Genomic DNA, 12120 nt, shown 5'->3' on the forward strand with positions numbered 1-12120 from the left:
TAAATAATGTTATATTTGTCATATTTCTAAGGATAAGAGTAGATTTTATGCCGTGTGTGGTGGCTCATGCCTGTAATCCCAACACTTTGGGAGGCCAAAGTGGGAGAATCTCTTAAGCTCAGGAGTTTAAGACCAGCGTGGGCAACATAGCGAAATCTCGTCTCTATTAAAATTTTTTTAATTAGCTGGGCATGGTGCTGCACCCTTGTAGTCCCAGCTACTCAGGAGGCTGCAGTGAGAGGATTGCTGGAGCCTAGGAAATTGAAGCTGCAGCGAGCTATAACCACACCAGTGCACTCCAGCCTGGGCAACTGAGTGAGACTGTCTCCAAAAAAAAAAAAGGAAGAAATTTTAATAGGCCTTCTCTGACATATTGCAGCTTGTGGGACAAAGTATTGGTGAATATACAGATTCATATTATCTAATCACTATATGCAGTAGCTAGATAGTTTTTTTAAAGCTGACATCATGTTTTCTGTAGTGTTTCCCTCCAATAGAACTGAAACAGGCTACGGACAGCATCACTTTATGGGAGGCCCAGAATAGAAAGACCTCTAGGTTGTTGAGGAAGAGGTGTTTGCCTTATTCATCAATTACCTTGTATGGTGATAGCGATATCAAGAAGATTACATAAAACCTTATACCAGGCAGGCAGAAGAAAGAGAGACTATGTGTTCTGACAGGGTTAGGCGAGACCCACAAAATGTGGAGAAGCAGTATGTGCAAAAACGTTCATTAAAACTGGTTAAAACAGCAAAAAGCTGAAAGTAACTTAAATGTCTAGCTAATAAAAGGGAAATGATCAGATCAATTATGGGCCATTGACCCGATGGGTTATTATGCAGCTGTGTATTTATGTATTTTAAGGTTTTTCTTTTGCAAAAGTTTTGTCTGCTCTACTTTGAAAAGAAGAAAATCATCTGTGATTTGATTACCCTCAGATAATCACTATTAAATTTTGGTTTATTTTCTTTCAATTTATGTTTCTATTTTCTTTATAATGCAGCAGCCATTATAAGGGATAATTATAAAGATGAGGTAGCAAAATTGTAAAATGCTATAATAAGTAAATGAGCAAGATAAAAAGTTTTTACAACTATGGGAAGTACCTAAGAAAAAAGATGAAAAAGAACTACACTAACATTTTAATGGTGGTGATCTTAGGGTGCGTTATGATGGGTCATTTTATTTTCTCTAGTTTCTACATTGTGCTTATAGGTCACCAGTGAGACACTCTCAAGAAGCCTTGAGTGTTGAGCTAATAAAATCCATGCTTACTGAGTAGGAGCAGACCTATGCGGATGACTCCTCCAAATCCTTGCTCCTCAGTGTGATTCTCAAACTAGCAGCATCAGCATCATCAGGTAGTTTATTAGAAATACAAGCTCCAACCCAAACCAACTGAATCAGAACATGATTTTGACAAAATCCCCTGGTGATCCTTGTTCATGTTAAAATTTGAGATGTATTGCGCTAAATGATAGGCTTTCTCATTTCCAGAAAAGCAGAGTTTGATAATAGCCTAATCAATGGTATTACTAGCCTAAAAATAATGTGCTAATAGAAAGGGATTTATGAGAACATTGGCAAATGGAAGTGAAACAGGTTTTGAAAATCTGACGCTGTCGAAGGGTGAGAGAGTCAACCTGCAGATCCCAAAGATAGTCAGTAGGGACTTGAGGGTTCCTGTGGATCATGAGGTGTTCACCCGGCTCTCCGGGCTATGAACGTGTGTCGGTATAACTTCTCCACTGCTCTTTGCTCTAGCTCTGTCATCACAAGACTCTCTGGCTATAAACTGGTTTTTCTTCTAGCTTTACTTCAGGGAGAAATTGCCCTTATCATGTGTCTGAGAGAGAGCTAGTCTTTCGAAAAGTCCTGTGGTTTTCATTAAAATATAATAAATTGCCTTACTTAATGCATGAGCCATAAATGGTAGTATCCATTTTATGGATTTATTTTCAATTTTCAATTATTACGTCAGCATCTTTGTGAATTTGTAGATCTGTCATGCTTTTGGTTTGTAAATATTCATGAAAGAGAGACGGATTAATTTTAAGGAGTTATTGATAAAATTACTGATGAAATTTCAGATAATTAAAACTACCTTAAGGAAGGCCCTCTCAGGATGGCCATGGACCTCCCTGTGGGAAATGTAGGTGGCTTTTGGAAACCATGTTAACTTTGTAATTCACTTTTTAAAAACTGAAATGAAAAAGGGTACAAATGGGAAGGAAAGTATCTTATAGTTTTGTTATTCAAGGAATCCTGACTTATTTGGCATATTTCAACTCAAAGACGCTTCTCAATTACTGAATTTTCTCCCTCTTCAATATAAGTTTTTGAAAGTATTTTAGGACCATAGAATTTTGGTTTTCTGTGACACCTCAGGAGTTAATGTGCCTCCGTCTTTTCCTTTATAGAATGAGATCTTTTTTTCTAACATTTTACATAATATCCTCAGAGAAGATCACGCCCTGGTGACTAGAGCTGTGGCCATGAAGGTGGAAAATTTCAAAACAAGTGAAATACAGGAACTCTTTGACATATTTACTTACAGCAAGGTAAAAGCAGTTAGAAATTTCCTTTGGTTTTGTACTCTTGTAGAAAGTTGCATAAAATGGATTCTAAGGGTCCTATATCATCATACAACTTAAAACATTTTATGAAAATAACCTTACTTTAATTCAATACATAGGTGTCAGAAAACATGATTAAATTAATCCTTGCCTTGCAAATATCCATCAAGGATCCATCAACCATAGACTTTAACAACTTGCTACTTTTAAGGTGAACCCTTCTGCTTGGTGGAAATTTATTCTTGCTATGTAAAGATCTCAATTTTTAAAAATTTTATGTACTCTGTGCTCTTTACATGTAGGACATCTGCTTACCTTTTATCTCTTAATTAGTGACAGCCTACTATTTTGTTAGTGCATTGCAAAATAATTCAAATATTCAACTAAAATGCAAAATGCAATCAGGAGCACAGCTCAGAATATTGCTTATAAATATGAAATGTGTCAGTATGTTGATATTGAATTTTGTTCAAATAATGGTCAGCTTCTTTTGTCCTAGGGAGCGTCTATGGCCCGGATGCTTTCTTGTTTCTTGAATGAGCATTTATTTGTCAGTGCACTCAAGGTGAGCTTGCAAAATAGTTGTTACCTGGATGGCAGTAAACATAAATTGCATTGGCATGCTGTTTATTTTAACCTTAACTTTTCTATTTTTACAGTCATATTTGAAGACATTTTCCTACTCAAACGCCGAGCAAGATGATCTATGGAGGCATTTTCAAATGGTAATTGTCCTACTTTCTGACACATTCTTGCTGAGTTGTTTTGTATGATACAGGAAAAGACTGGGAGGCCATGGGTGAATGGCAGTTCCATAGGAAAACAAGTTTGTCTTGTTGTAGAACTCCCTTAGGTCATGGGTAGTGTCTTTAGTCTTCACTATATTCCCAGTGCCCAGAACAGAGCATGGAACATGTTAGATCAATAAATATGTGTTAATATTTATTGATTTAACGAATTAAAGAACCATTCATGTATAAACAGAGTTCTAAATTTGCCCCAGAGGATCACCCACTGCGGGACTACTACATAAGTGAGGAAGAGAATAGCTACCGAGTTTCTTTTTGGAGATTGCTACTTCAAAATGTTTCACTGATAACCTTACCTGCTTTTGTGGTGATTTTTTAAAACAGGCCATAGATGACCAGAGTACAGTTATTTTGCCAGCAACAATAAAAAACATAATGGACAGCTGGACACACCAGAGTGGTTTTCCAGTGATCACTTTAAATGTGTCTACTGGCATCATGAAACAGGAGCCATTTTATCCTGAAAACATTAAAAATCGGACTCTTCTAACCAGCAAGTAGGTAGCTTTGCTCCTCTTTTGTCTTCACCTTCCTTGGGGTTGAGCTCTGACCCAATGGAATCCAGCCTGTGGGTGAAGAAGCCTTACCTTCGCTGGGCATACACACTTCTGCACTGTGACGGTGTACTAGGGTGAAGCAGAGCCCTTGTGTCTGGGCAAGGCCAGAGACCCGCAGTTAGGGATTCAAGACACAGTGCCCCTACCCTGGGATTTAGGGTTACATCAGCAACCCAAGCTGTGGGGTATTGTGTGTTCCTCTTCATCCCTCAGACAGAGGTAATGAATTACTTGGGATTCTGAGTGAGAGGCAATAAGATAGAGCCATAGATTGCCATATGTTAGTAAAGAGGAAAGGAAGTCTTATTGCAGGGTAGTCTTCTCTTCCTTAGAAATGAAACTGAATGGTAACTATTTCCTTGAGGAATAGTTCTGTGCAGGGGTGTGCACGTATGTGTGTGGATGCGTGCATTTGTGTATTTGTAGCCATACCCACAATATTAGAATTGTGGCCTTTAGATTCAGTTAGACCTGGGTTCAAATATTGACTTCTCAAAAATTCAAACCTTAGGTATTATTAAAGCTCTGTGAGTTTCAGTTGCCTTATCTATAAAATACAGGCAATAGCATGTATCCCAAAAGATTGTGTAAAAGTGAAATGAGTATAAAATAGCCTAGCCTTTATCCCTTTCTTCCTCTCTTCCTTGTCTTAATTTGTTAGCTGATATTCAACTGTTTTTGATAGTTTTAATCTTCACATTTCATTGCAGTATCAGCATAAATGAGTAATTAATTTTCAAATACCATCACCAAAATTTTCAGATAGTTCTCCTCTTTCTTTAAAGCCTCAGGAGAGAGAAATGGGACACTCAAAGTTTCCTTCTCCCTGTACTACTCTGTGATTTTTGAGAGACCTGTGTGTCTTAGTTATGCAGATAAACACAGACCCACAGATGACAGTCTTCAAGACACCAGGCTTGTGAGAACTTAACAAGACTGGAAATATTGCCCATACTCTGAGTAGTGTGTGTCTTCCAATGATGAATGTGCTTCCTGTGGTCAGCTACTTCATCCAGGTCACGTCCAGCAATGTGGGAAGAATGCAGACATTCAATAAATATAAATGTCATGGCTGATTCCTGTTGAATACTTTTCAGATGGGGAGAATGCTTGAGCTGAAAGTATTTTGAAGTGATTGTCAAGCTTTTTCTTCTAAACTACTTTTCACCTCTCTGGGCATGGATGGATTTGGGTCTGTTTTCAGCGTTTGAACTACCCTTGAGTGAAGCCAGGTGTCTATAATTTAACATACACAGGCCTTGAAGGTTTCAGACATGAGAGTTTTAGTAGCTACCTAAGTTATAAAAGGAAGTAAATCCATAAGACACAACAGGAGAGAGGAGTAAACAATAGCCAAAGTAAAACTGGCTTGTAAAAACAGTGGTGAGTAATCCTAAGAGTAAAGGCCTGCATATCCAGAGAGAATGACCAAAGAAACTGAATTCTGTGTGCTATTTCATCATCTCTTTAATAGTGGCTCAGAGTGTATGTTTTTATGTGTGAAAAGTAACTAATTTTTTTATTTTCTTCCAATAAGTGACACATGGATTGTCCCTATTCTTTGGATAAAAAATGGAACTACACAACCTTTAGTCTGGCTAGATCAAAGCAGCAGTAAGTAACAAATTTTAAAAACATCTTTACATATATGCATATATAAAGGCAGGGAATAAAATATTGAGATGTCTAGTTTTGAAAAGCTATCTCATTTCAAACTAAAATGTCATTCTTGTTGAACATAGAGTTTTTAAAAAAGTGTCAAATCAAAAGCCATTATATGTGAAAAATATATAAGTACCTGGTAAGAGCAATATATATTTTAGGATTCCTTTAATTTTTTGTTTTATTGGTTTATTGTTTAGAATCGAGTGTGTAGTGTTAATAGGTATTAAAATCTTTTTTAAATGTACCATTTCAAATTATTCCCACATTCCTTTATAGAAGTATTCCCTGAAATGCAAGTTTCAGATTCTGACCATGACTGGGTGATTTTGAATTTGAATATGACTGGATATTATAGAGTTAATTATGATAAACTGGGTTGGAAGAAACTAAATCAACAACTTGAAAAGGATCCTAAGGTAAGGTTACTTTTGATACTTTTAATTAAATATAATTTATGCCTTATCTAGTGTTTTAGAGGTTGACCATTCTGGTGGGAAGAGATTCCACCTTCATTCCCGCCCCTCACCTCCAGGCATACAAAAGATTTTTTTTCTTATTCTTAGCAAGTGGAGATTTTGATTAAATATGTTGTATTTTTTTTTTTTTCTTTTTTTGAGACGGAGTCTTGCTCTATCACCCAGGCTGGAGTGAAGTGGCACGATCTCGGCTCACTGCAAGCTGCACCTCCCGGGTTCACACCATTCTCCTGCCTCAGCCTCTCCGAGTAGCTGGGACTACAGGCACCCGCCACCACGCCCGGCTAATTTTTTTGTATTTTTAGTGGAGACAGGGTTTCACCGGGTTAGCCAGGATGGTCTTGATCTCCTGACCTCGTGATCCACCCGCCTCAGCCTCCCAAAGTGCTGGGATTACAGGCGTGAGCCACCGCACCCGGCCAAATGTCTTGTGCTTTTGAACATTCATTTTGCTTTTCCAGAACAACCTTTCCAGGTAAGAATCAGGATGCATTTTCCTATTAATCATTAGTTTTGTGAGCTTCGGCAAGTTACTTAAATGTCCTTAATTTTCTTCATTTTAAAACGAGAATATTATTATATTTTATTCATCATGAGGATTAGAGATGTTGTAGGTGAAAGTATACTTAAAATTTCTAAACCCATAATAGGTACTCAGTAAATGCTAGAAAATACTAATTTTACTTCTAAAAACGTATTTCCCCTCTCCCTCAGAAGAGAGAAGTTAATTCACAAAACATCAGTAATAGTCCAATATCACTTTATATTATAAAATAACTATAAGTAATTATGCAGTGTATAAACACTAAAATGTTGGCCAGCTCTAATCAATCAGAGTTTAACTGGATTAAACTAAATTTCCATGAGTGGAGCTGGACGCCACCTTAGGAGTCAGTACAGTCGGCTCTGCTGTGACTTGCTGTGAGCCCGTGGGTGGTTCCTTTAGACTCCATTTACAAAACTGGAGTGTTGAACTAAAAGATGTCTCTGTGTTAAGTGTCTCTGTGTTTGAAAGTTCTCTGAGACACACAGCAGTCTCTCTAGCATGTTGGTTTGGAGCTTAGTTTCTGCGTCAGGGAGACTTGTGTTCCTGTTTTGTTCATTGTTTGCCAGATGTATGGCACATTCGAGCCAAATCTCCCCTTTCTAAGAATATGGGGGGAAAAAAAACAAAAAAACTCTCTTCAGTATTCATGGAGGTGAGGGGTGGGAATGGAGTTGGAGTCTCTTCCTAACAGAAAGATCAACCATTAAAAGGCGAGAGAAGGCATCCTGGTTGTACCTCAATTTCTTATATGTGTAATAATGGGTGTAATATACCAACCTTAAAGGGTTATCGTGAAGATTAAGTAAGTTGATATATGTATTATGTTTAACAGAGGCCTGACACAATTCAGGGATTCATAACATGTTCAGTAATTAAAACAAATTATTGGGATTTTGAATAAAGCTACAAAGGCCACTCACAGTAGTATTTTCTTTTCAAATATTTTCAGAGTGTCTAAATCCTTATTACATTTCTAAGGGCATTCTAAGCCATGAAAGCACGAGGTTATATCATTATAGTAATGATTTATTGAAACCATTGTAGATTTACTTCTTGAAAAACAGAGGCAAATTATTTCTACAACATAATTGGTGAGCAAATAAAAGAGAATCTTTATGATTAATCTTAATCTAGAAAATGTGTTAGTACTGCCAGAAAAGAAATTAGACTATACCAACTGAAAAATTAAACTTGACTTGCTCGGATCCTTAAAGAAATGCCATGGAGATAAAGTTTTTGAACCAAATATATCACAGAGCTGAGAGGTGCTGAAGGTATGATGTAGGAGGCCTTGGGCCCCCTTAGGGACTGAGCTGACAGCAGAGTCCTATGGCCTGGCAATGCCAGGGAGTTCAAACAGAAGTCTAAAGAATTACACTGGCAATTGGCCCCTGTCATTCCATGGATATAAAGGGATCTGTTGGTGGCATTTTGTCACATTAGTAAAATCTTAAGATAAATACCATGTGAAAAAATATGATACCTCAATGTTACCAAAATAGCGCTAAATAATATTTATTTAGGGGCTTCTATTCCAAAAACATCCCCGAAAATAATTTGGATGTTGTAATACAACTTAATGTATAATTGTTTTGGAGAGGCCTTTTAAATTTGGTTGCCTGTTTTATTTTTTAACATGGTATGTTTTAGGAGTATTTTGGCAAAACTCTCTGCCATATTTAAATCTTATGATTGATGTCCAGAGGGTTCATTTATTTAAAAAACAGATGTATGATAAATAAATTATGGGGACTATCCTCAGTAATTATTGTTTCTCTGCAGATGAGATAAGTCATGTGAAGGCGCCTTATAGGCAGCAGTAATCTTTAAATTGTTGTTATTTTGAAAACTACTGAAAAATGTTCTCATCTTCTTCTGGACATATTTTGGTCTAATTCTGCAGGCTATTCCTGTTATTCACAGACTGCAGTTGATTGATGATGCCTTTTCCTTGTCTAAGTGAGTATATTTTCTTCTCTCATGGTTTCAGAATATACCTTGAGACCTTTATAAAAATAATAGCTTCATCACTATGAATTTGATTATTTAGTATATATAGGCTATAACTGATTAAGATTAGGATGAAATTCTGTAGCTGCAATGGAATTTTATAATATAATGAGTTGCTGGAAATAAAAAGACTACCAACTAAGATTTGGCAGTGATTTCTGTTTTCCAAGGGAGATGGCTATCATTTTAATGCAATCTTGCCTGTATTTTAATATATTGCAGAATTATTTATTTTATTTATATTAGATTTACTCAGTGTAAGATATGCTGCTGAGTGTTTAATCAGGTAAATTAATAAATGTTCAGAATTTAAATTTTCAGGCAATAAAATTAAGAAATATATGTAATAAATTAGTATTTTTTCTCTTTCTTTAGCCAGCCATATTGCTTGAATAAATGTCTACTTATTTTATCCTTCTTTCTTCCTTTTTCCCTCTGTGACTTGCAGTACATTTCCTTGTCTAATACTTGGCTGAAATTCCTCTCTCTGTCTCTAAGATCACCATGACTTTACTATTATTGACTACATCCTCCTGAAAATGTCATTTTGGCTTCCTGAGACTCTGGTATGCAAACCTGGTTCTCCTCATGGTATCTGACTGCTCTTCTACTGCTGTGAGCTTCTTAGGACCAATCATGGTTATATTACTTTCTTCTATCTTTTCTCTGATAACTCATTCACTCTTGGGTTTTGGTGACCATTTTATTACGTATCTGTAGAGTGCCAGCAGATGTAAGGTCCTCAGTAAATGTTTGTGGAAGGATATGTTGATGACTTCCAAATCTACATTGCTACTTATCTTTCCTCCTGTCTTAGGTTTATCCTGTGGTCATATGAATTCAGTGCCTTAAACACTGAACTTCATTTTTGTCTCTACCTTGCTCTTGCTATTAATTTCTCCCTGCATGTCAAAGTTACTCTTCTTTTCATCACCGAAACTTGAAACCTGAGAGATATCCTTGATTCCTCTCTTTGCTTCATCTTACATGCACAGTCACCAAGTCCTATCTCTTCATTCTTAGAAATGTCTTTTGGAGGTTCACTTTACCACTTTCACTGCTCCCACACTAAGCCAAGCTTTCATCATCTCTTGCCTGGCCTGTTAAATTAGCCTTCAGCCTTCAGTCCTTTTGAATTTCATTCTGTCTTCTTTAACATTATTGCAATAAAATTGTTAGACATCAGTTTCATTATGCTATTCCAATTGTTTAAATGCCTAGCGTGCCTTTCCACCTAATCTAAACTCTTCATCCTGACATTCAAGGATCTGCACAGGTTTGAGCCAACTTACCTATTTGGCCCCATTTCTCACTATACGCAAAGGAAATCCTCTGCCTCAGTTAGCTTCATCGGCCCATCACACTAATTCCCACCTTATCTTATTTGTCCTAGGCTGCCTTCCTCTTTTTCTACCTATTTTAATCCTATGCATCCTTCACTGCTCTTCTCAAGTTTCTTCTCCATGAAGCCTTCCTTGACTTTTCTGTCTTTTCCCTGACTTTTATACGTGCATATTTTCCTTCTTTGCTACTTTGTAGTATTCACTGCCTTTTCTGAGACCTTTCATTATTGGTTTCTTATGCATAAGTCTCAGCTCTTCATTGAAGCTCCTCAGTGGTAGGCAAGTGCAGTGTCATATGTACTACAGGCATACCTCGTTTTATTGTGCTTTGCTTTAAGATTTCACAGACGTTGCATTTGTTACAAATTGAAGATTTGTGGTAACTGAGTCAAGCAAGTCTATCAGCATCATTTTCCAGCAGCATGTGCTCATGTTATGTCTCTGGGTCACATTTTAGTAATTCTTACAATATTTCAAACTTTTTCGTTATTGTTATATCTGTTACAGTAATCCGTGAACAGGAATTGTTGATGTTATGACTGTAATTGTTTTGGGGTGCAATGAATCATGCCTGTATAAGGCAGCAACCTTAATAATTGTGTGTGTTCTGATTGCTCCACTGGCCAGCCATTCCTCCATCTCTCTCCCTCTTCTTTGGCCCTTCCACTCCCTGAGAATCAGTAATATTGAAATTAGGGCCGGGCACGGTGGCTCACGCCTGTAATCCCAGCACTTTGGGAGGCCGAGGCGGGCGGATCACAAGATCAGGAGATCAAGACCATCCTGGCTAACACGGTGCAAACGCCATCTCTACTAAAAATACAAAAAAAATTAGCCAGGCATGGTGGCGGGCGCCTATAATCCCAGCTACTCAGGAGGCTGAGGCAGGAGAATGGCATGAACCCAGGAGGCAGAGCTTGCAGTGAGCCGAGATCATGCCACTGCACTCCAGCCTGGGCGACAGAGCAAGACTCCGTCTAAAAAAATAATAACAATAAAAAATAAAATCAGGCCAATTAATAACCCTACAATGGCCTTTAGGGGTTCAAGTGAAAGGGGGGGTCCTGCATCTTTCACTTTAAATCAAAAGCTAGAAATGATTAAGTTTAGTGAGGAAGGCATGTTGAAATTGAGATAGGCTGAAATTAGGACTCTTGCACCAAACGGCCAAATTGTAGATGCAAAGGATGAGTTCTTGAAGGAAATTAAAAAATACTACTCTAGTGAATACATGAATGATTAAAAAAAAAAGTGAAACTGCCTTATTGCTGATATGCAGAAAGTTTCAGTGATTTGGATAAAAGATCAAACCAGCCACAATATTCCCTTAAACCAAAGCCTAATCCAGAGCAAGGTCCTAACTCTCTTCAATTCTATTAAGGCAAGAGAGGTGAAGAAGGTGCAGGAAAAGGTGCTACTTTAAAGCTAGCAGAGGTTAGTTCATGAAGATTAAGGAAAGAAGCCATCTCCATAACAAAGCACAAGGTGAAGCAGCAAATGTTGATGTAGAAGTTATAGTAAGTTATACAGAAGATCTAGCTAAGATAATTGTTAAAATGGCTGCACCAAACAACAGGTTTTTCCATATGAAACAGTCTTATATTGGAAGAAGATGCCCTCTAGGCCTTTTATAGCTAGAGAGGACAAGTCAATGCCTGGCTTCAAAGTTTCAAAGGAAAGGCTGACTCTCTTGTCAGGGGCTAATGCAGCTGGTAGCTTTAAGTGGAAGCCAATGCTCACTTACCATTCTGTAAATACTAGGGTCCTTACACATTACGCTAAATCAACTCTGCTTGTGCTCTGTAAGTGGAAGAACAAAGCCTGGATGACAGCACGTCTGTTTACAGTATGGTTTGCTGAATATTTTAAGCCCATTGCTTAGATCTACTGCTCAGAAAAAAAAAGATTCCTTCCAAAATATTACTGCTCATTGACGATGCACTTGGTTACACAAGCACTATGTTGGAGATGTACAAGGAGATTAATGTTGTTTTCATGCCCAGTAACAAAACATCAATTCTTCAACCCATGGATTAAGGAGTAATTTCTACTTTTACCTCTTATTATTTAAGAAATACATTTTATAAGGCTATAGCTTCCATAGATAATGATCCTTCTGATGAATCCGGCCAAA

The 12120-nt window shown here is 37.4% G+C and overlaps 1 protein-coding gene across 1 annotated transcript in view; it reads left to right on the plus strand.

Annotated features, from left to right (window-relative positions):
- The window catches only part of LVRN (laeverin), a 65295-nt gene that overhangs the window by 34861 nt on the left and 18314 nt on the right, over positions 1-12120 (plus strand). Inside the window, exons 7-13 of the mRNA XM_055299082.2 lie at positions 2424-2564; positions 3079-3144; positions 3239-3304; positions 3713-3885; positions 5483-5559; positions 5887-6026; positions 8537-8592. Coding sequence (XP_055155057.1) covers positions 2424-2564; positions 3079-3144; positions 3239-3304; positions 3713-3885; positions 5483-5559; positions 5887-6026; positions 8537-8592 — 719 coding nt within the window. The remainder of the gene's footprint in view (positions 1-2423; positions 2565-3078; positions 3145-3238; positions 3305-3712; positions 3886-5482; positions 5560-5886; positions 6027-8536; positions 8593-12120) is intronic.

The sequence above is a fragment of the Symphalangus syndactylus genome, chromosome 11 (assembly GCF_028878055.3).
Source record: "Symphalangus syndactylus isolate Jambi chromosome 11, NHGRI_mSymSyn1-v2.1_pri, whole genome shotgun sequence".
NCBI lineage: Eukaryota > Metazoa > Chordata > Mammalia > Primates > Hylobatidae > Symphalangus > Symphalangus syndactylus.